This window comes from Centropristis striata, chromosome 17 (genome assembly GCF_030273125.1).
Source record: "Centropristis striata isolate RG_2023a ecotype Rhode Island chromosome 17, C.striata_1.0, whole genome shotgun sequence".
NCBI classification, from domain to species: Eukaryota; Metazoa; Chordata; class Actinopteri; order Perciformes; family Serranidae; genus Centropristis; species Centropristis striata.
In genome coordinates this window covers 11,236,889-11,262,062 of record NC_081533.1, presented here as the reverse complement: position 1 = coordinate 11,262,062, position 25,174 = coordinate 11,236,889, and the positions used below count along the sequence as shown (strand labels likewise).

General features: G+C 37.7%; 1 protein-coding gene and 1 pseudogene across 2 annotated transcripts; both read left to right on the top strand.

The window, feature by feature from the left end:
- Positions 1-1,626: 1,626 nt before the first annotated feature.
- si:ch211-63p21.1 (uncharacterized) lies at positions 1,627-13,700 on the top strand. Of its 2 annotated transcripts, none has more exons than XM_059354691.1 (7): positions 1,627-1,903; positions 3,844-3,945; positions 6,652-6,741; positions 6,951-7,025; positions 8,602-8,672; positions 8,766-8,937; positions 10,216-13,700. In XM_059354691.1, the coding sequence occupies exons 2-7, from the start codon at positions 3,877-3,879 to the stop codon at positions 10,420-10,422; spliced, it is 684 nt and encodes a 227-aa protein (XP_059210674.1). In that variant the 5' UTR covers positions 1,627-1,903; positions 3,844-3,876; the 3' UTR covers positions 10,423-13,700. The 2 variants fall into 2 exon arrangements, with proteins under 2 accessions (XP_059210674.1, XP_059210673.1); XM_059354690.1 differs by having other exon boundaries at positions 3,841-3,945.
- Positions 13,701-18,924: 5,224 nt separating this feature from the next.
- On the top strand, positions 18,925-24,623 carry LOC131990196 (kelch-like protein 13; annotated as a pseudogene).
- The last annotated feature ends 551 nt before the right edge of the window (positions 24,624-25,174 follow it).

Sequence of the window (25,174 nt, the reverse complement as noted above, 5' to 3'; positions counted from 1 at the left end):
TTTTAAACATCAGAAATGTGTTCTATGTGGTTCACTTATAGAACACATCCTTTAAGGATAACTGGGTCTGGGTTCTTATGGGTTAATATGGAAATGTTGGCCTCTGAAAAGTATGTCCATCTATACAGGTGCATCTCAATAAATTAGAATATCATGGAAAAGTGTATTTATGTGAGTAATTCAATTAAAAAAGGTGAAATAACACATTATATAGATCCATTACACACAGAATGAACCATTTCATGTCTTCATTTATTTAATTTCTTCTTATCATAATGATTATGGCTTACATTTAATGAAGACCTAATATTCAGTCTCTCAAAAAAAAATTGAATATTACAAACATTTTAAAAAGTATGTTTAATAAGGAAATGTTGGCCTCTGAGAATTATGTCCATCTATATGACTCAATACTTGGTTGGGGCTATTTGACTTGAACTACTGGAAATGGACTTTTCCATCAAGTCAAGTCAAAGTTTATTTAAAGAGCACATTTAAAAACAACCCCAGTTGACCAAAGTGCTGTACAGTTATTAAAATACATTAAAATCATACACAAATATATTAATAAATAAAACAAGGAAAACAATAAAACACTAAAAACCATGAAATAATAAAAAAAGTAATAAAAACTCAATCTAATAACAGAGTTAGAGTTAAAAAAGAAAAGAGTAAAAAGTAAAAAAAAAGCCAAGGATTCTTGCTAGTTGAGACTAGACACCAAGGAGAATAAATAGGTTTTTAATAATGTTTTAATCATATTTTAATTTATTGAGATGCACCTGTATATCGTCACAGTGTTAAAATAATCACCTAAGTCATTTTTTGTCAAAATTGTTTTGTTTTTTTCCTAAATCATCTCCTCATGACGCCGGCCACCTATGGTAAAATCGCCTACATCCTCAGTTGATCAGATCATGTGATTTTACCCCTTTAAGATCATCACTTCTTTGACAATTTGCCACATTCATAGGCATCAGATAAGAACCCAGCAAAGAAGAGCTAGAGGGAGATTGTTTAGTTATCAGTTTAGTTTATAACTGTTTTATTGTTGACACTAATATTGGTAACACTTTATTTTGAAGGTGTCTGCATAAGATTGACATGGGCGTGCCATAAACATGACATGGGATGTTTCATGAACATTAATGACACTTTGAAGTAACATTAATGCTCATGATACTTGTCATGTCATGTTTCTGACAGGCTTGTGTGACTCTTATGTAGACACCTTCAAAATAAAGTGTTACCATATCTTGCTTAAGTCACAAAGGCATGTTCAAAAATTGCCCAAGTCATTTATTTCTCTTAAATTACATTTAATTTTTAATTACAATTTACACACAGTGTTATTACTTTGCCAATAGCCATCCTTTGTTACCGCCTTTTTGAGTGAAATTATCAATAAATGTCATATGTTATACTTTTGGTAAAGTTTTTTCTGTTTCCTGCAAAACTTGAAAAAATGAGTTAGGCGATTATTTTAACAGGGTCACGATATACTCAATAATACTTGGTTGGGGCTATTTGACCTGTTGTTTTGACTTTTCTTCAATTCCCTACTCTTTTATTTTGAAAGTTCCATAACGGAAGTCCCCCCTCCCCCCTCCCCATCCTTCGCCTGCGTTCAGCTTTGCGCGCTCCCGCGTCGCTCGTGGGAACATTCGGTGTCCCGGTCGGGAGCGCGCGCCTCTGTAGCTGCCCGTCATCACCGCTCGTGCTGACGTCACGCGGAGGATTTGCTACAATGTCAAACATTGACAGGCAGCAGCAGCGCGAGCTCACGGCTTCCCCGCGCCACGATGACCAGCAGCAGCGCCGCGTGCCGCCGCTCCTCCTCTGAACACACATCCACTTTGTTATGGCTTTTATAATCCGTGTTCCTGGACAGGATGCTCTAAAGGTAAAAAACAAAACAAAAAAAGGGTCACACTTTGTTCTGTTTTACCATCGCTTTAAAATTAGGAGTTATTTCCCTTTCTACCTCAAATGTGTCTTATTTTTAGAACATATTTTGCGTGTTTGAATGCGATTATAAAACCTGATTTGTTGACGTTGACAGTCTGAAAAGTTGTTCGGCTCTCACATTGAACTGTCGTAGGCTATTACGTAATGTGAGTGCGGGCTCACTGCTGAGCAGATGTTACAGTGAGGCTGTTTGCGTAAAGACAGCATCATCTGTACACCACTGTCTGCAAGTTAAAAACAAAAAACATAATACAATTTATTCACTAATTTGAAAAAAAAAACCCTGAAATTTTGCACTTTCCCTATATTATCCTTATTATGTATATCGTCACACTGTTAAAATAATCGCCTAAGTCATTTTTTGTCAATTTTTTTTTTTTTTTGCCGCCTGTGGTAAAATCGCCTCCATCCTCAGTTGATCAGATCATGTGATTTTACCCCTTTAAGATCATCACTTCTTTGACAATTTGCCACATTCATAGGCATCAGATAAGAACCCAGCAAAGAAGAGCTAGAGGGAGATTGTTTAGTAATCAGTTTAGTTTATCACTGTTTTATTGTTGACACTAATATTGGTAACACTTTATTTTGAAGGTGTCTACATAAGAGTGCCATGAGCGTGTCATAAACATGACACGGGATGTGTCATGAACATTAATGACACTTTGAAGTAACATTAATGCTCATGATACTTGTCATGTCATGTTTCTGACAGGCTTGTGTGACTCTTATGTAGACACCTTCAAAATAAAGTGTTACCATATCTTGCTTAAGTCACAAAGGCATGTTCAAAAATTGCCTAAGTCATTTATTTCTCTTAAGTTACATAATTTACACACAGTGTTATTACTATACCAATAGCCATCTTTTGTTACATCCTTTTTGAGCGAAATGATCAATAAATGTCATATGTTACACTTTTGGTGAATTTTTTTTTGTGTTTACTGCAAAACTTGAAAAAAATCAATTAGGCGATTATTTTAACAGGGTGACGATATATATGATATCTGCTTATAGGGTTTTTTTTCTCTCCATTTTTTATTCTATTTCAAAATTCAGTTTATGTCCCTTTTTCTCAATTAATACATGGTAATATTTAATGGCACATATAAAAAATGATCACGTAATTTATTCATCTATGTATTTGGTAACTTCCCTCCACAAATTGTTTGTCTATTGCTAATAAATAGAAACATTTAATTTTAACATTTAATAATAGTTTTGTTATTTGTTTTATGATTAATCTTTTTCATTTTTTATTCTATTTCAATAATCAATTCATATCCCTTTTTATTACCACAATTCTATAATACTATAATTAATGGATGGTATATTAAATAGCATATTGACATTATTATCATGTCATTTATTCATCTATGTATTTATTATTTATTATCTATCTATCTATCTATCTATCTATCTATCTATCTATCTATCTATCTATCTATCTATCTATCTATCTATCTATCTATCTATCCATCCATCCATCCATCCATCCATCCATCCATCCTAGGAATATTAGTCCTATATGACATATTTTTGTTAAATTAATTACTTATCAAACAATCAATAGACCCATTACTTGTGAATTATAAACCATTTGACCCCAAACCCTTTAATTAATTAGAATTTGCTTGGTATCATTAATTGGGACAACCAGATTTTGTAAAACAAAAACAATATGATTGGATCATAATTACCTAACTTCACTTAAAATATTGAATTCTATTCTCTTCTATTTATGACATATATGTTAATCAATACACAAGCCTCTCAGTCTTCAAATTTTCAATGTCAAGAAGAAAAAAAACTTCCACAAAAGCCTTGATTGATGTCACTGAGCTACTTTCTCTGCTGTTTTCTGTGCTGCAGCAGGTCTATGTGAGTGTGTGAGCCAGGTCAGAGGTCATGCTGCGGAGGGAACCTGACTCCCACGGCCTCTTTTCCTCCGGAGAGACGTCTGACAATGACTGTGAGGTGAGGTCATTTATTTATACCTGTTATACCTGCATACTCTGAGATGCTGGAGAAACAGAAAAGCAGGCTTAGAATCATCACAAATTGTGGCCTTTCATTCCCACAAAGTAACATTTTATTACTAAATATGAGTATTTTTTCCTCATAATTGTATGGCATTCCTCGCCAGGCAAGAAAAAGTATTTTTTTAAAGATAAAAAAATAATGCTAAAGATGATAATGCTAAAGATAAAAAAAAAAGATAATGCTAATGCTAAGATAATGCTAAATATGAATTCCTGTGTTGCCCCAGTCAAGTGTCTGTTAACTAAACCGCTAAAGTTATTAAAATGTGATGCGAAGATGATGTCATGAGGCGCCACAGAGATTAACTGCCTTGCATTGGCGCGTGGACTCTCTAACATTCAGCCACTTTCAAAAATTGATTTACTGCTAATGTCTGGAGAGAAAAAAAAACAAGAACTTCACTAGAGCCGGTCAGAGTTGAAACCAATAGAGTGTATTCTCAAACAAGAATATGACCCGAGTTGATTCTAAAAGATTCTGTGTGGTGAGATGCTCTACCGACATCGTAAAGATCCATAACTATGTTTTTACAAGCTGAAGAACCAAAAAAAAAAACCCTGAACCTTTAAGAGGACAAAAGTGGATACAGACATAGACAGATGTGACACATCTGCAGTATTTAATGTTACCTTAGTTATATGGCGCATTTTGTCACAAAGTCACAAATTTCCAAAGTCAGTTGTAGACTTACTACATTTCTGCAAGTTAAGCTAAAGCATATGACACTTTGTCACTCACAACATTAGCTTTCTAACAGCTAACTTGTCCTTTCTGGTAGACATAGAGTGCTAAAATACTCATAGGAATATTTTAAATATTAAATCCAATGGTTTTAACAGGTCTTTTGTTTGGAAGAAGTTCGCAAAACGCAAGTGTAGCATTCGTAAAAATGTGTTTATTAACCACAAAAAAAAACTACATAAGACCTCACTTAATTATAAGTTAACCATAATCCTAAAGTTGCTGTCACACATTAATCGACAAACCGATCAACAACTTTTACCATTTTCCCACTAAACTGAACAAAACAAAGTCGGGTTTGATGGCCCACTGACTTACGATCTGAGTAAACCAGCCAGTTGAGAAAACATTCCTCCATAGACTTTTTAATGTTAAGTCAAAAGGATGTTAAGCCAGATGGACATAAGGGCCTGACCAATCATAGCATCGCAAGGCGGGTCTTTACTTTGTTGGTCAGTCTGTGGGTTTGATTCTCATTGTGGAGAAATAAAAAGGCTGAAGTGAGGTGAATAGACTGAGAATTTTCTCTTAAATGACAAAACAATTCTTGATTGAATTAAATTTTTTTGGACACAAAATGCAGTTAAACAGTTAAATTGCAATATATTGTATCGCAATACTCACCATATCGCAAAATGCTTAAAATCGCAATAATATCGTATCGTGACTCAAGTATCAGGATAAAATCGTATAGTGGGGCTTCTGGTGATTCACATCTCTAGCTTTTACGCTCTTTTCAAGCAACAACATATTGGCCTGAAAACAATGCAGAAGTGCCTTAAATCCTAAAATAAGCCTTAAAATTATTTCAAATGGCCAGCAGGGGGCGACTCCACTGGTTACCAACAGAAGTTCCTGACACTAATGCTGCAATCGTGAGTCAATTATTTTGTCAGTTTTGATCAATTGTCACACTGTTATCAAGCAAAAACCCCAAGAATGGGTATCGAAATCCTCTTCATATCGCAAAATGCTTAAAATCGCAATAATATCGTGTCTTGACTTTTCTTGTGGTCTCATGAATAGCAAATTAATCGACGCAGCTGCAGAGGCTTTCGTGGTTTGCAACTCAGCCTGTTAAATCCCTTAAAAACGTCAATTTTGTTTTTTGTTTTACAACATAAATCCACCAAAACTGCAGCCTTTTTTTTTAAAACCGCGGACCGTACCGTGTGTGCTATTTTTAGAATGCACTGTTGTACCGCGAGCCACGACACGTACCTACAGTCATGGAAAAACTCACTAGATCACCCTTGTTTATAATGATTTTGGTTATTATTAAGAAAACTGGAAAATGTCTAGATATCAGCTATTTTCGTTGTTATTATTATATTTGTCCAAACAAATGTACCTTTAGTTGTACCAGGGATTAAACTAAACAAGAAATTGAAGAAAAAGGCTGGTCTAATAACTTTTTCCATGACTGTATATGCCGTAATTTGTGGTACTGACACACGACCTCTTCTGCCGTTGGAGAACTTGTTGTGCAACTATAACTAAAGATACAAGACCAAAGGGGGAAACACTGGAACAGGTAATATATCACTGTGTACCTCTGATGTTCCTTTGACTGAATCACATGAATTTATCAGCCTTCATAACTCAAATGTCTGCCGGTGCCAGTCAACTCCTCCACTTCTGAGCCGTCTAAAATTTGAGTAGGTGGACAAAGGTTAAAAGCCATTAATTGCATCACCGAGCCACCGACAGCGATGCACGAAATTAAAACCATTCGCTGACGACATGTGATTCTATCTGCATGTTGTTTTCTACTGTTTCACTCTTTTTCCTTTAGCTCACTGTGTTAATTTGCTGCTGGCTAACAATAAAAGGGACGGAAAGCTTCACATAAGTCACCAGTTGTTTCTCCTCTCTGTCTTTATTGTCTCTCTGTCTCAGATGGGGGCGAGTTGTGGAGAGGTTGATGTAGTGTGTCTGTGCGAGGCCGGTCCCTGTACACTTTATTCAGAAGCACACACGCCCACGCCGGTGAGTGCTCAGGCTTCCCACTTAAGTGTCTGCGGCCGCCGCTCAGAGTGTTTCTTCATCTGTTATCGTGCTCTAAATATAAACCTTTAACTTCCTACTGACCTCTCTTATCTATCTGCTGCTGTCTGTGTGTTCCTTACAATATGTCTGAATCGAAACGGACAGAACATACTTTCTGTCTTTAATTCAACAATGTTTTGTGTTCTCAGGACACGCTGCTGTGTGAACACTGTGGAAAAAACAGAGTAACCGTAACCAGGTACTCTGAGGGATACGGCACAGAGGTAAAGTGTGACAACTTCAGACATGTGTAGAATTTGACCCACATATGTCTGAAGATTTATATGTTTATGTTGCTTTTATTTTAGTCGGCAGCTGTGGGTTTGAAAGCTCGTTTCAAGGTTGCAGCATGTGATGCACACGCCACTCACACCAGGGGTCATTACAAGTACAGTCGGATATATTTAAAACTGAGAGTTACGACATAATTTATGTTCCTGGTCACAAAAAAACCTCAGAGAATGTTTTGTTGTACAACAGTAAGAAACCGTTTAAGTTATTTTACAGTGAATTTACTTTAAAATAAGGAAAATATACAATAAATTACTATAACTAATATATAGATTTTTTTTTATTTCTAATGACTTTTTTTTAAACCTTTTTTAAATAATTTTCTTTTTAAAGATTTATTATAAAAGAACAAGAATAAACCTATAAAATAACACTTTATTGTACTGTAATAAGATTTTGCTTTACATTTTGTAATTTTTATTACATTAAACTTAAATAATTAAGTTTTCGTGGCATTTGCATTTGATGTAGAAAAAAATATGAAGAAACAGTAAAACAATACAGTAAATTTCTATATTATGATTTTTTAAAACATTTTCTTTAAAAAATAGTTACATTCAATTTAAAGTATTATTGTAAAAGAACAAGAATAAAAACCCTATAAAATAACACATTTCAGGGTTTTTTTAATTGAATAAGATTTTGCTTTACATTCCTTAAAAAATTGTATCACTATAAAAATGTATTTAATGTAAAAAAGAAATTACATTAAATATAACATTTAATTAGAAAAACACATTATTTTAAGCCTTAATTTTTATTTATAGCAATGTGATGTATATTTTGTATTTTTGCATAGAATTCACTGAAATTTAATGTAGTTTGAGACCATTAAGCAATTGAACAATACTGCAAAAATGTCCCATTATTTTAATTTACTGATTTCAACTTTTCTTCTATTTTTTTTATTTCAAGTTTTATTTGCAAAAATAAAATGCATTTTTTAAATGTATTTCTTTCGCAATAAAAGATTATTTTTTTTAATGGTATTTGCACACACACAGTAAAATAATACAGTAAATGTCTATGTTATAACTTCTTTGTTTTTTTTTTTTTATTTATAATGCATAAAAAAGAGAGAATCATGGAGAACAACTTTAGACCATAAACCAAAGTCCTTATCAATGAACGGCAGCTTTTTATTTTAATTAGCATGTGAGCAATGGAAGTGAACTGAGTAGGATTATGTGTCTCTGAGCTCATTAGTCATGTGTAGAGGTGTCAGCTGACTCACACATTAAAACAATGGTGATATTAATAAGTGACGCATGAGCACACGCACACAGTCAAATGGCATCATCGAGTGTTGTTGTTTTGGGTTTACAAATAGTGGCGGTCGGTCATGATTCATCTGCATTATATCTGATACCTCCAAAATAAAAGATACAGATACAGTAAATGAGGAGTTTATAGGAGCTTATTAGCTGTATATTATATTTGCCCTCTATAAGCATGGATATTTTTATATTTTATGACATATTTGTTTAAAAATGTGTGTTTTCTGTGCAGGAGGAGTGTGTCCTGTCTGACCCTCAGGGGGAGAGCGATGCAGACGCTGATATCGAGGACACAGATTGCAGGTTTGTAATGCACACATGCATATTCACACTCAGCTTTGATTTTTTTTTTAGTCCTCTGACCTTGTGCTCATTGCTAACCCCCGACTGGTTCAGACTCCAGGAGCCGGGTTCCCTTCAGCGAATCAGCTCGCGGCGACGTAAGCGTCCGCGGGTCGCACGGCAAGACACCACGGAGAGCGAGGACGACGGGGGGCGGAGCCACAGGTCACACCGCTGGAACCTCAGGCTCAGTCCTGACAGAGCACACAGCAGGACCATACTGGAGGTATAAGACACAGCAACGTGAAGTCTAATTAGCCCAATTTCTGTTTATTATCTGCAATTGTCACAGCTGTACGAGCTTTTAGGCAACAGCAGTAACAGAGGCAGTATCCCAGCTTAATCCTATACATTGTATTTGGTTCAATACAATTTTGGTTGGAAAGAAACAGAAACTCAGACACACGATCGAGAGAGAACTGCCTTAACACTAATTAGGGAGCACTACATTATTTTTTCTTCCATGTTGCATATTCTGCTGTCAGTAACCTTTGTATGTAAATTAATTAATTCATTTATTAATAAATAGAGTAGGGATGGATGCTAGCGGATTGTCTTCTACAATAATATTCATTTGGTATTTACTCTACACTGTAAGAAAAAAAATCGGGGGAAAAAAAAGGCAGCAAAAGTTGCCAAACACTTACCGACAAATAACAGTAAACAATTGTAAGTTATAATATAGATAATATAGAGTAATATCTGTAATTAAAAAAATATAAAATATATATCTGCAAAATATTCAATTCTTTTTTAAAGTTTTTTTTTTTTACATTAATATGACTTTATACCGATTGCTTTTTTAAAAATAATTTCTTTCTTTTTTCTCCCTGTAAAATAATATAGTACATTTCTGTAAAAATAACTTTTTTTTACATTAAATATTAAGTTTTACTGTAAAAAAAACAACAGAAAGTTGCCTTAATTTTATATAAAGCACTATGATCTGTATTTTATGTATTATTTTTAACATAGATTTCACTGTAATTTAACATTCAAGAACATTGAGCAATTTAATTATATTGTAAAAAAACTACAACATCCGATTATATTCATTTACCATTATAACTTTTTTTTTTTTACTTAAAAAAAAATATTATACAGAAAGTTGCCTTAATTTTACATTCAGTAATATGAGGTGAGGATGTATTTATTTATTTTTACATATAATATTGTAATAATTGATTGTAATTTAACATTTAAGTCAATTTAGCTATTGAATGACACTTAAAAAAATTATAAAGCCCCCATATATTAATTTATGGTTAATATTTGTAATAAAAGTCATTTTCCTTTTCTTTTAAAAAAATGACATTTAAAAAAAACCAACAGTAAAATAATGTAGTTAATTTCTGGATTTTTTTTTTTTTTACAGTGTACTCATACGGCAATGACATAAAGCCGGTTGAAAATCGGCAAAGTTTCCTTAATAAAAAAGACTTTAAAATATTCAAATGTAGATTATGTCGTCAACAATAACAACTCCTACCTTTCTGTCCTCCAGGAGAGTATATCCCAGGTGCGACCTCTGGTCATCTGCCGGCCGAACGTCCAGCGGAGTCCAGTCGAGCTGCCGCGAGGCTCCAAACGCCTGGCGTCTCTGTGGCCGTCCGCTCTCTCTCTCCCCCTCATCCTCCTCCTCCTGCTGCCGCTCTCCCTCTCCCTCGTCATCGTCATCGTGTCTTTCCTTCTGCCGTGGGCCAGCGCTTGACCCCAACACGTCTGTTTCAATAGTTTCATTACAGCTCCGACAATGCCGTGGATAGCACAAAATGGAAACAAAAAGGTGGTTCTTTACCGGGAATAGCTACTTATTGTTTTATCATTCCATAATTAATCAATTATCGATTAATGGTTGTTAAGAATTTGGTTGATTACGTGAAATTTTAAATCGATCTGTGTATTTTTTTATTTAAATTTTATCTCTGACTGTGTATCAGTATCACTGAACTGAAACACGGCCAAACGTTCAGTTCTGTGGCCGTACGTCAATAAGCCAACCAGCGGAGAATTAAGTTGGATAAAGCTAAAGTTTGCAAACTGAAAGTTTCATTTGAGCAAAACTAGCTTACTGTATGCAACCTTGCTAGCATGAATTACTAGTTTTAATTTGATCCAAAACTAATTTTCACACAAAACACACTTAAATATGCAAGATTACTGTGAAAACTAACCTCATGCCTCTTCGGGGCTAAAACATAAAACATTGATCTCCTTGACGTTATATTTACAATTTAATCTCACTTGAGTTAGTTTTATGATCAACCTTTCATCCCTTCAAAATAAAAGCGTCCGTTATCAAAACAGGCTTTTGCATAGAACTATATATATATTTAACCGATTAACTGATTGTCAATGTTATAGATACTCAAGTTGGCAGGTTTCTTCCAATCGGCCATCCCTACTCGGAACATACAGAACATACAATTTTTTTTCTTTTTTCTTGCAGACCTGCCACTTTTAATCCCATAAATCTGCAACTTTTTTTCCTCGTAGATTTGACACTTTAATCTCCTAAATCTGCAAGTTTTTTTTCTCATAGAATTGCCACCTATAACCTCATAAATTTGCAACTTTTTCTCAAAATACTACCCCCGTGTTACCACCGATGACATTGGTGGTAACACAGAAGGCACAAACTATTGACACATGGCAGTTCAACTGTTTGACATTTATACACTCACTCTTATTTTTCCATCAAACCAATGACAGGTTGCATAATTCTTTGAAAAAGTGAAAAGTGGTGAAACTAACCTGCTCTGAAATGGGGTTTTTTGTAAACCAATTTTATCCATTCTCAAATTTGAAAAAGAAGCCTAATTCAGCACCAAATGTATGTAAAAAATGGTGTCAACCCCCAAATTGTTGCAACAACTTATAGTTGAGCGTGGAAATAGACTTCAGAAAGCCAAAAAAAGATTAATGTTCTAAACCCTCTTACACCTTCATAGGTTTAATCTATTGATGAATTAATTAATTTTTCTTCAAATTAATCTTCAGGTTCACAGCTTTCGGATGATGTACACCACTTTTATTGTTGACCTGCTATCTCCCCCTAAAAATCCACTGCCCACAACCCCAAATTCTCTATAAAAAGAGGCAGAAATATATAATTAACTCCATATTGTATTTTGAATATACAGATTTGACACATTTTGGGGCCTTTTGTTCACATGTTGAAATCCTTTGATTCTGCGGCTGTTGAAACCACTCTCTCTGTACATTAACATCCAGAATCTCATCTCATCACGGTGAAAACAACATAAACTCAGCGCTTGCTTTTTCGCCTCATGAATTCTCACCTTTCTGTCTCACTTTCTCACCCCCTCGTTTGTAAAAATAGACCTCTCGTCTCGCTCCTTTTTTCTAACAAGCCACAGGAGTGATATGCGGGGGAAAAAGGTTTCAGGGCTGCACAGGTACATGGAAAAACAGGAAGAAAAACCACATGCTCAATAGGAAAATATTTAAAAGACGATGCTGCTGAACTATGCAATCCCTCTGTTCCTACCACGGCATCTTAACTGCTGTTGAAAGAAGTCTCTTATTTCTTTGGCACTGTCACCACCTCCCTGGCCCCTTCCCTTTCTCGTTGGAATACAGGGAGTTATGCTTCTAAAATAAGAGCATGACCCAATTTAAAAAGCAATAGCAGGAGAGATCTGATACAGCTCATGATCTGCACTACATCTGTTGGATAAATGAGTGGATTACACGTATTATTTACAGACTGATTTAAAAACTTCTCACTGGCTGCACTTGTGTATGTTTTCAGTAAAATAAGCCGACCTCACGGTAAAATGAGCTTTAGTGGAACTTGTGTTGAAGCAGTCGTTACTGTAAAACAGTCTTACGGATCTTTACTATTATGTTTAATGCTATTTATGTTATATCTATATTTATGAATTGTTATTTAAAGGTACAGTTCACCCCAAAAAATTAAAAAAGAGATGTTTATTTTTCCTCTTATTTATTTATAAACCTAGAATGTTTTGATATACGTTGGTACAGGGCAAAAAAAAAACATTTGAAAAACTCATTAGCAATGTTGATGCCAGAATTTATTTATTTTTAATCATGACCTGATAAACCCTTTTGAGTTTTGGGCTATTTTGTTTGGTTTTTAACCCTTTTAATTCTGCCTATATATACCACTTAAAAAGTTTTACCATGACATGCTGGTATCATCAACCTCGCCTATATGACCTGATAATTATTATTTTTTCACTTTGACTTAATGGATCAACATTTTCAACACAAAAAACACACAAAAAACTTAAATTTGGGATTTTCGGGTTTTGAAATTCATGTTTTTTTGATTGATGAAGAGTTTTAAATGGTGCAAATGCGAACACAGGTTGCAAATATAACACACAAGAGGTAAAAAGAGGATTAATATATTTTTATACTAAATATATTTGACCTGTTCTCCAGTACTTTAGAGGGAAGTTGACAGCAGGGATGAAGGAGTCATGTGATTGGCGACTCCAGACGGTTAATAAAGATATCCACAGACCTTGTTTTTAACAGTTTCATGTCATAACTATTTATCTCTACCAAAACACACCTGTCAACTGTATCACCGTGCACAAGAAAGGATGCATCGACTCACGGACGATAGGATCATGCTTGTAACAGAGTGAGATGTAAACATTAAAGGCGCAGTACACGATACTGGAGAAAGGCAGTATGTTCCTTAATCTCATTCCCCGTCATTTAATACAGACGCTTTGGGTTGGCGTTCTGTCCCTTTACTGTAAAAAAAATAAAAAATCCAGAAATGTCCTATATTATTTTACAAGTTTACTTTTAATACAAATATTAACCTTTAAATTTAAATTGCGTCATAGTCTTGAATGTTAAATTATAGTGAACTATATTTAAAAAATACAAACAAAAAAACATCATAAATCAGGGAAAAAAACTGAGAAGTCAGGCAGCAAAAGTTACCAAACACAAAAAACTTAGTTATTCTACAGATATCTATTTCTTTTAATACAGATATGTAATGTATATCATCTGTAATTTGAAAGAAATTATCTGTAAAATAACTTACTTATTTGACGGTAAGTGTTTGGCAAATTCTGCTGCCTGACTTCTTACTGTTTTTTCTTTTTTTTTCTTTTTTTTTTTTTTTTACGATTTTAAATTATTTTCTTAGAGTGTACTACCAACCCAAAGCATCAGTATTTGATGATGTGGGAACATCGTCTTCAACTGACCCGTTAGGTTAGCTCGCTCAGGAGAGTGGACAGTATTGTAAGAATAAAATAATTATGTTTTTTTCATTTTTGGGGTGAACTGTCCCTTCAAGAAGAAAAGTGGGTTGACAATCAATCACGCTATTTATTCCATGCTGAAATAACTGGAAAAAGCTGTGGCTATTCTGTACTATATGTTTTAATGTTACATTGTTTTTGTTACATTTGTTTTTAAAGTTGTGATTTTTTTTGTTGTTCACACCACACTGGAGTTGCTTGCATCCATGTAGAGGTTTATTCATTCCCAGTTAAGGTCAAGTTGTACTCTATGAGACTTTTTATCCAGCCTGTTGTATTGCCTGTCTTAAAGTTTATCTCCATGTGTGTGTTCACCTCTGTGTTTCATGAGGCTATAGAATAAAACTAGATTGTATTTTGACAAAAAAGCTTCATTTTTGTAGATGACAGTAGTTTTTAAGTTCCCAGGCTGATTTTATGAGAAGAAAGGTCTTACTCTCTCAACTCCCTTAGTCACGTCTCTCGATGAGTGTTGCCTCGCACGTGGCACCCTTTAGTATGTGAGGCCCACCAGGTTTTCCACTTACTGTAATGTAAACCAAGTGTCAAGTGGTTTTATTGCCTTTGCCCCCACCAGAGGGGAATCCAAACATCTCTCTCTAGACTTTGTATTGAAAGGAGCCTCTGTCTGTTAGCAAACAACAGAAACATGTCTAAAAGCTGCTGTGTGGTGAAATGCAGGTTAAAGAACCAAGAACTAAGTTTTTAGAATCTGACGAATCGAAAAAATTTAACTTTTAAGAGGAAGAGAGTGGATACAGACATATACAGACATGTACAGACGTGACTCGTGAGACATCAGCAGTTGGGGAAAACTGTGCAATCTTTTCTCGCCCAACATTTTCACAAGGTTGAAATAGGTTCGTAGTCCTGCCACTTTAGCTAGGTAGCAGGGATGGCAAACGTTAGCAAGGACCAACATGGTCTCCAACCTAAACAGAATAGGGCTGTTGCCAATAACACCGAAAACGACCCATATGAGCAATTCGCAGTACAGAGCAGAATGTTCTATAAATAACGTACATGTCATTATACCTACACGTCCAGTTCACTGTTAAAATAAAAAGGCTGCAGTTTCATTAACTTTAGTCAACAAAACCACTGATCTAGGTTTAGGGCATACAACCTTCTGGTAAAGCATTATACAAGACAGTATAAACAGTAAATAAATGTATGTGAATGTCAAAAGTGAAGTAGTTACGAGGACGTGACAACCAGAAGTGCATGGAAGTTCAGTGATGTATAAATGGCTGTGCCATTTATACACTGCATCGCAGTGATTCCCATTTTCTACGGACGACAGACGGAAGTGAGGACAGTCTAAAACATAAATATGGGTCGTATTTTGCTGCCTGTACAAACAACCCATAGGGTAGTGTCGAGTGCTGACACACTTCCTGCAATGAAAATAGCAAATCTAAGTACAGGTAGACTGGATTCTAGCTGTTAGCTAGATTATGGTTTTATGGGAAAAAAACAGGCGGCAATCTCCGTGCCTGAGCATGGAGGCCACCAGGAAGTGCATAAAGCCTGCAATTCACCGAAAATTCCAGTAGGGGGTGCTAAGTTTGGCTGCAAAAGAAATCTGCCCATTCATTTCAGTGCTAAATTTGAAAACTCCTCACTTGATTTATTACCTCAGGGACAACATTATGGTCTCAATCGCTAGTAAAAAATCTTCTTAAAGACAATTTGATGTCAATAGTTCTAATAATGGCCACATTTAGAAGAAAATAGAAGATAAAGAATCGTATGATTTGGGGCGTTTCTAGCTTTGATTGACAGGTCACTGACAAGGCGAGCCGTCACCAGGAGAGAAGCAGAGCTATGCGTATCCATGGAAACGTGTCAATAAAGTTATATATAACGTTATATAGATAGAAAAGAGGACGTTTACCGGTTTGGTCTCATAACTTTGACCCTTTCACACTATATTTTCACTTAATGACAGTTTATTTGAACGTTTTGTTCAGTAAAAATGTCTCGTTCAGTGTTTGGTTGGACTAACAGACACTCCAAGGAGTCGCTGCTCAGTTTTCTGAGGTAAGAAAGATACATTTTGTTTTTGTTTTTTTTGCTAGCCAAAACTAACATCCCAGTTAATGCTCCAATTAATGCTAACATGAATTAGCAGCGGCTTCTCTCAGTCGGGTTGCCGGTGTAGAGAGGCGTGTAGTCAGTGTCGTCAGATCCCTCGCGCTCCGCCACAGTCCAATTATGGTCTGCTCCGCGTATCGGAAACAAGATGGCGACGCAAGATGGCGACGAGTATAACGCTGAACTCGAGGCTTCCAACGGGCAGTCCACAAACCAATTTGTGACGTCAAGGTGACTACGTCCATTATTTATATACAGTCTATGGAAAAAACTATTTTGAGAAAACTGCCCTTAAAGGTTTTTATACATTTTAAATTGAAAAAACTATTGAAGACAAAATACTGAATCTAATTCCTAGCAACAGTTCTGTAAGAATGTCATTGAAGGAAAATAGAAAGAAAAAAAGACCAGTGCATGAAAAACAATGTTTCTGCCTTTAATGTCGCGCCTTAAAAAGAATAATAATAATAAAGAGGCTCGGCCTCTTGTCCCAGCAGTGCTTGCTGCTCTTGAGGAAAGGGCTTGAGGGGGAGGGTCCCATAACGAGGTTAGCGCTCTTCACTCCTCCTCTCAGTGTGTGCGTTGTCATGGTTACAATCAGCACTGCAGCAGAGGAAACAGACTTTTCATAAGTAGATCGTGAGCCGCCGCCGCCGCCGCTGCTGCCCAGAGCAAAAACACTCACTGTGGCTAATAATGTGAATACGGCAACATCTGCAAATCTCTCCTCCAACTACCTCATGTTTTGTTATGTAGCACTTTACATCAGAATGAGAAGGCTTGAAATACAGAGCCCAAATCTTCAATTTATTCAAATGCATTCTCTTTTTGCGTAGGTTTGAATAATAACCCTCACTTGTCTGCTTGTTGCACAGTAAGTATGCATGTGTGTGTGTGTGTGTGTGTGTGTGTGTGTGTGTGTGATGCCTCACATGTGAAAGAGCAGAGTCATTGTGTCCTCAGGTAGGAGTGTGTTTTTAAGCCCACCAGTTTCATTTCCAACTCACCCACTCACAGCTCTCTGAACTTCAAAGCATCTCAATAGAAACTCACCCTGTGGTGTTGATAAAAAATGAGCTGTTATTTTAGAGCATTTACAAGCCAAAGTTTAAAGATAAGATCTTTAACCAGAGAACATGGAGTGCCCACCTAAAGTGCACCCTCGTTGCAGACCTCTGAATGGTGCTTTTTCCATCAGTTGGAGAAACCCCTTGTAGCTGTAAGCAGAAATACGAATGGGTAAATGAGCAACATTCATGAAAATCTGCAACAGAAAAATGTTCCGACAGTCCTTGAATCATGATCATAGTTTCTGTTTGAAAAAGTAACCAAAACGAAGCTTAATATACTGATATTTCTGTTAAAATCTCACTAATCTAAATGTCTCATTTGAAATGTTGCCAAAAACAAACCGTTTGTAATTACTAGATCCTGTTAAAAACATTAAATTCTGCTCCTCAGAGACACTGTGAAGCCATGATTGATTCTGCTGAGACGAACAGTCACGTGACAAATATTCACTGGAAATCTGTTTCTGGACAAAATCTGGACAGGAGATGCTGTAAAAAATTATTCATCAGAGAAATTCAACTTGAGATTTTTTCTTTTTTTTAATGATTTATGTCACAACTGTCTTATTATGCACACAAGACATTTTTGAGGTGTTCCCACTTCTAGCCATGATTGTGCTGATTACTTAAAGCTGCAGGACTTATATGTTTTATATATATTTTATATGTTGCAGTGAAATACAAGGCCAAAGTGAAACAGCTTGTTGGAGTTCAGAGGGTTGATACTGCCTTACATACACAGACAAGACCATCACCTAGAATACTGAATATTACTATATTCTTGGTGATAAGTAATGAGTTGAGGTGCAGTGAGTTATTCTTAATGCCTGCCAAGGTGCCAATCTGTTGGAAATCTAATGAGGTTTACCAGAAACTTCTTCAGCTAAGATAGCAGTGGGTCATATTACTGGGTTGAAAGAGGTTGAAAACTGGGCAGAAGTTTCTTAGAACTTAGTCAGGATGTAAACAAACAAGTAATAATTCATGGATAGCACATGCAACCCAACGCCATCCTAACAATGTGGTATTTGAGAGGATCCACTTACAGATACAGTACTTGTGATCCATGCAGCTATATTTCAAGTCAAGGTGACAGTGTGACCCAGCTGTTTGCTTTCTCTGTCGGCACAAAAGGCAACAGGTGTGAACAGCGTTGTTTTGTTTCTTCTTTCTTCCTAATCTCATGTCTCTCGATCCTTGACCCAGATTCCAACATGTTTGGACATGGAGAAGCAATGTGATACCACTGATGACCCTCAAGGCATTTAATACTGATCTCAGAGTCATATGGTCCAGAATTAAGATGCCAAGGCCCCCTCCTCAAGACATTTTCGTTCAGACGGGCAGAAATCCAGCTGCCTCCAGTTCTAGAGCATTCCCTTTTTTTTAAAAAAGCAGCCTGGGACAAGTCTTTACAGTGTACAATAAGTACTGATCACTACAGGAATTGGCTGCAAAGTGCAATCAATAAAAACAATAGGATACATTACATTTCTTGCAAATATACTGTGTGTGATAAATGTTTAGAGAGGTAGAGAGTTAAGAAACAAAAGGTAGGGAAACAAAACATTGTAGTAAAGTTTAAGAAATCTGACACATTACTTTACATTTTGATGCATTTCTTGCATCAACCCACTTTTGCTTATTCGGAGGCTGACATCCCAAAAAAGTCTAGGATTTCGATTACCTTTTGTGATAGTACTCTGAATATAGCAACTTCTTTGGCTATATGAGGCATCATGGGTTCACTGACACTCTCCAAAAAATATGCAACACATGCAGGAGGCGGGAGAGGCAGGAGAGTAACGAACAGACAACACAGCTGGTGTCTTCAGACGGGAAAAGTGATGTGGTGAAGTGGTTTGCAACAATAACAGCAGCATCCAAAGGGTGGCTCGCCACTGGACATACATTATTTCCTCTCTGCTCAAAAACTTTGCAAAACGTAAGTGATCTGCAACCTTTTTGGCTTCATGAGGTGTCAGATTTAAGGGATTAGAACACATCATAGTGATATTAGACAGTATGGCATTGGTAGCCAATCTAAGCCTCCAGGACTGGGATGAATGGAGGATAGAGATGCTTGAGAAGAGGAGAAGGAGATGGAGGGACAGGGTGAGGGATAGGGTTAAAGTGCGCATTGTGGATCATGCGCAGGTGAGCATTCAGAGACTGACTGCAGCTGAGAAAGCATGTCAGAGGAGAGAAGAAGTGGAGGAAGAAGTTGTTGTGATAAGGGAAGCCGAGGAGAAGGAGAAAGGAGTAGGACATGAGATAGGGAAGGGGGTTGAGGAAGGTGAGAAGGAAGAAGGGGAGATGATTGAAGCTGATGATGTAGGTGTGGAGGAGGAAGGGGAAGAAAATGAGGTGGAGGAGGAGGTGGAGGAGAATGAGGAGGTGGGTGAGGAAGTCAGGGAAGGGTTGAGGGAAGAGGAGGAAGAGGGGAACAGAGAGGTGGGTGAGGAAGTCAGGGAAGGGGAGGAGGAAGAGGAGAATGAGGAGGTGGGGAAAGACATCAGGGAAGAGGTGGAGGAAGAGGAGGAAGAGGGGAATGGGGAGGTGGGGGAGGAAGTCAGGGAAGAGGTGAGGGAAGAGGAGGAAGAGGAGGAAGAGGGGAATGAGGAGGTGGGCGAGAAGGTCAAGGAAGGTGAGGAGGAAGAGGAGGAAGAGGAGAATGGTGAGGTGGACGAGATGGAGGTAGAAGAAGTGGAGGAACAGCGGGAAGAAAATGGGTTTGAGAAGGAGGAGGAGGAAGCAGAGGAACTTCAGGAAGGAGGGTGGGGAGAAGAAAATGAGGTAGCACATGAGGTGGATGCTGAAGAAGGAGGCAGACAGGTCAGGGAAGAAGAGCAGGTTGTGGAGGAAGACGTGGAAGAGGAGAATCGAGAACAAGAGCAAGATGGACATAATCACTTTGCAGTGCAGATGAGAAGAACTGAGGATGAGAATATGCAGCAAAACCAACAAAGTACAAGTCGACAAAACAGTACAGTGAGTGAAGTAAACTCATCGGATTCTGTGGAATCTGATGGTGAAGATTCTGACGAGGATTATTACAACTTTGAGAGAGTAAATAATGAGGACAGAGCTGTTGAGAAGCAATATAGACCTCTTAAGGAACTGGAAGTTCTTGATCAAAGGTCATGGATGAAGGAAAACAACATCCTAGAAGCATGGGCTTCCAAAGAAAGAAAACAAGAGCATGTTGAGAGGTTGACGGGCGACGAAGTAACAGTTGCAGAAACTCTGACAACCCAAGAAGTTGATAGCAAAAAGCCTCAATCGGAAGAGGAAGAGTCTACAGATGATGAGGAAGCTGAAGAGTCAACGGAGGAGGAAGAAGAAGAAGAAGATAGCGATGACGAAGATGAAGTAAAGATTTACTGCAAAGATGATTATCACACTGACCTATTCCGCACCTTGACAGAGTTCAAGGACTCCTCCGTTCTCACTGACCTCGTTTTGAGCACAAACAATGGGAGTTTCCACGTACACTCCCCTGTCCTGGCTGCGGTCAGCTCCCGTATTCTAAAATCTCTCAGTGGAGGTTACTATAGACGTATTGTAAGAAACCAAACAAGTGTTGGTGTCAAGCAGTGGTCAGTGTCTCTGGGTGCAGAGGTGGATCATGTAGGATTAGAGGCAGTTGTGGAGTTTGCCTACACTGGACTCATATCACGTTTAAACAACAAAACTTTGCACAAGATAAGGGCAGCAGCTCAAACGTTGGGTGTCCCCAGGGTGCTGCAGCTCTGCAAAGAAGAAGAAGAAAAGCCTTTCAAACCTAGAAAGCAGAGGGAAGAAGAAACGGTCCCGGCTGAAGAACAAATGAGGATCAGCCTCAAATCCATCAAACAGCTATGGATGGACAGAGTTGGGTGTGATGTCACTCTGGAAGCTCTCGGAGGATCAATTCATGGTGAGTTGACCACCAATGAGTTTTTTTTAATGCAAAATGTTATAGCAGCCACTTTAGAGGCCACTACCGGTCGTTCCCTGGTTACTCAACTGAAATAGTTTTGTCAGATGATAGGGTTTCCAAAATTAACCTTAAAACCGAAGTGACCTCCCTGTCCAGGGGAGGTTTGTCAACTTTTGAAGAATAGGATTTATTACTTTTTTTTTTTTTTTTTTTTTTTTACCTCTACCCAGGTTGTTTTTTTCGTTTTATGGTCAATTTACCTGTTTAATAGCAAGTTAAATTAAAGTCACCCCCCATTTTGCCCACAGCTGAAATTTTAAATTTCCGTTGGTTAATCTGAAATTTTTTTCCCCAGAATTGATTAAAACTGAAAAGTGAGTTTTTCTTGTGCTATATTTAGTCCTTGGGCACATGAGAATGTGTTGTTGTGCTGTTTTTCTCTCTATATATATTTCATTATATTATATTTAGGGGGAAAGTAGGACAACAAAACAGATCTACAAAATACAAGAAGTACAATCAAGTATTTGCTTGAGTTAAATATCAAAGATGTGTACAAATATGCAATGGAAAAACACTTAATTTGGAAGACATTTGACATTTAACATTAACATGACATTTGACTTGAATACACAATTGGACTGTTAGATACTTACACAAAGTATCAACAATACCAGATTCCAAGACTTTAGATCAATCAGAACAAAACATTTTTCATTTTCGTATTAAATATAGTCTTTTGGGCACAAGTGGGTTAAAATACTTGAGGTCTTGGCCTTTAGTCTGTTTTTGGGAAAAAATGCTGCCACCGTCAGGACATTTATAAAGCACTTGCGTATTTTTTCCCAAGGTCTATAGTGTAATTATTACTGCCCTTCCTCAGTCCACAGAGTCATCCTGGCTGTGTGCAGTGACTACTTCCGCGGCATGTTCACTTCAGGGATGAAGGAGTCCAATCAGCCCCATGTGACCCTTCCCTACCTTTTGGCTTCAGAACTGGAGGTTCTGATTGCCTGCTCCTACAGCGGGGCAGTCCCACTCAACTGGAAGTGTGTCTTTGAGATCACCATGACTGCCCTCCAGCTCCAGTACCAACCAGCCCTTTCCTTGTGCCTTAATTTCCTGCCTCAAGAAATAAATCCCCACTCCTGCCTGGATTTGGCATCTTTTGCTGAAGCCTTCGAGATGGTGCAACTTCTCGAAACTGCAGATGATTTTGTCCTGCGGCAATTCCAAAAGGTGGCATGCACCAAAAAGTTCAAGGACCTGCCAGCCAAACAGCTGCTAAAGTACCTGAAGAGTAGCTCGCTCTGCGTTCCATCTGAACTTGTTGTATTCAAAGCAGTGGTGGCATGGATTCAAGCAAGGCCCCAGGTAAGACAGAAGCTTGCTAAAGAACTGATGAAAACCATCCACTTTTCCCTGATGACATTCAAGGAATTCAATGAGGTCCAATCTCTGAACATGTGGTCTGATTACAAACTAGCAGAGCTCTATGAAGTCGTTTTGCAGGATTTCTGCTCCAATAGGAGTAAGTGCCGGATCTATCTTCCAAAAGAGAGCCTGGTCTTGATTGGAGGGGACAATACCTCTGAAGACCTGGCTAGCCGCAGCATCAGTCGAGAACTCTGGTTTGGGAATTCCCTAAGGAACCACACAGGAGTAAAAAAGGCCATGGAGTGGAGAAAATTGGGAGAGATGCCAGAGCCAGAGAGATTCAGTCATGAGGTAGCTGTCCTCAATGGACAACTATATGTGTTTGGAGGCAAGAAGTATTATGGTATCCAAGACAACCTGAATTCTGTTTACAGGTAAGAGAAGTGGTAGTTACAGTTTTAAAGAAATGTTTCAGTGCCTCTTTACTTATATTTGTCTTATTTCACTACATATGTAGGTACGACCCGCTTCAAAACAGCTGGGAGAACCTTGCCGACATGTCGGACAGGAGATGCTCTTTCTCTGTGGTTGTGCTTGATGAAAAGATATATGCCATCGGCGGGCATTGTGACCCTTATTTTACAGACACTGTGGAACAATACTGCCCCACTACAAACTCTTGGAGGTAAGTTCAAAACCAAAATCCATTAAGGGTATAGTCTTGCCAAAATTTCACCAACAACAATGTGGCAACCAACTTTGTAGTTTGTACCATATTGAGTTGATGTTGCTTGTTAAATTCTGTACAATGATTTGCTTGCTAAAAACCATACATTAGCTAAACATAAAATTAGGGGCAGTCGAACTGAGTCTATTGAATTTTGCTGAGAAATGCAACATTGCAAAAGGAAAGTGATCTGAAATACAGCCATTGGAGGATACTCTATGCTAACGCTAGAATCCTGGCCAAAAAGTCCAATAAAATATGCTTCAATGAAAATTACTGTTAGCTCAGGCAGAGATTGCATTAGCTGATTCACAATTACTGACTGACTCATTCACCGGTTGTATGGCGAAAAGCCGAATAGTACCATCCAATTAAATACAGTTTTGTAGCATAGCTATTATAACCTGAAACGTCTCATTTGTGACAAATTATGTGACACACTGTGTGTCAGATTGTACATATGCCTCAGATATTAAAAATGTCTTCTCTTTTAGCTTCGTGTGGCCCTTGGATCTGCCTCTGTGTTGCCATGTAGCAAAGGTTTTAAAAGGGCAGATCTTTGTATCAGGAGGGCAGAGCAACGAAAACCAATATCTGGCCTCCATGATTCTGTACAAACCAGAGGCAGGAAGCACCTACTTGGCAAACATGGCTAAACCTCGAGCTCGTCACTGCATGGAGGCCCTGGGTGAATGTCTTTATGTAGCAGGTGGAATCACCGCCAATGATGACCATATTATTTCTGACGAGCTGGCTTGTGAGGTGTACAACCCAGTGACAGACTCCTGGACCGCCTTCATGCCCCTGCCAGTGCCACATGTCGGAGCAGCAGGAGCAATTCTGGAGGGAAAGTTTTATGTGCTGGGTGGATACAGCCAAGAGGACTACAGTGACAAAAAGATGGTGCATCGTTATGACCCAGCCACATGGAGATGGGAGAACATGGGCCAAATGCCTGGGCCCAACAATGACTTACGAGCAGCTGTGCTTTGTTTGCCACCACATTTCCGATTGTAAGATGTGCACGAGATAATGCTGGACGAAGTGTCCTCAAATAGCATTATCGCACTTATACCATGGTCACTTGCTTTCAGCAAAAAAATAAGACCATATTTTAAATTTTAATCAAGCCATAACTCAGCTTCCCTATTAACACCTGAGGGTTTGACTATTACATGAATCATTAACACCCCATAAGGTTCTGACACAATATAAACATTGTTTATGACTCCAGTAAATAGAATAACCCTTAGGGCGCTTTTACAACCCAAAGTTTAGTCCATTTCATTGGAACTCTGGTTTGGTTGAATCCCTGTTACAGTTTGTTTGGTTGCTTGTGAACGACGTGCGGACTAAAACCACCGATCCGAGGGTCTCGATCTGTTTTCCAACGGACCCTAGGTGATTGCACTGTGAACGTAATCCGACCAGAATCCGACCCAATTAAAAGAAATGAACCAAAATTTTATAAAATAATTTGTCATTGCAGAATTATCAACATATCAAAATAACTTAATATTTACCTTTGTGGTAGAAGCAGATGGTGGTAGGAGCATCAAGGCTTGCCTCGCAGCACATTGTCTGTGTAAGTAATGGATCAACACATTGTTGATGACATTTTTCCCCAGCAACTTTTCAACCAGCACTCCACCTTAGTTTACATTTCTGCAATATGAAAGCAAACCAGACTAAAACGAACCAAATGTATCAATTTCACTGTGATTCGGACTAACCAAACAGACTTGGGTTGTGAACGCACCCTTGGAGACAACTTGACTACGTACTTTGGCTCAGCTGTTAGCCAGATAATTCATGTTATGCTAGCAAGATTCAAAGTCAATAACATTGTGTACAGTGGAAAACCCGTAAATGTAACTGAGATATTACTTCTGCTCAGCTCATACACCGTAGATCTGAATAGGACTCTTTGGCTCAGCTGCTAGCCAGAAAGCTAAAGTTATGCTAGCAAGATTCAAAGTCTATAACATTGC

What these genes read in the sequence shown, in the direction of transcription:
- si:ch211-63p21.1 (XM_059354691.1), top strand. Translation starts at nt 3,877, where the DNA reads ATGCTGCGGAGGGAACCTGACTCCCACGGCCTCTTTTCCTCCGGAGAG. An exon ending in AAGCACACACGCCCACGCCG is followed by an intron (nt 6,742 to 6,950) that starts GTGAGTGCTCAG and finishes TTGTGTTCTCAG; the next exon opens with GACACGCTGCTGTGTGAACA. An exon ending in ACAGCAGGACCATACTGGAG is followed by an intron (nt 8,938 to 10,215) that starts GTATAAGACACA and finishes TCTGTCCTCCAG; the next exon opens with GAGAGTATATCCCAGGTGCG.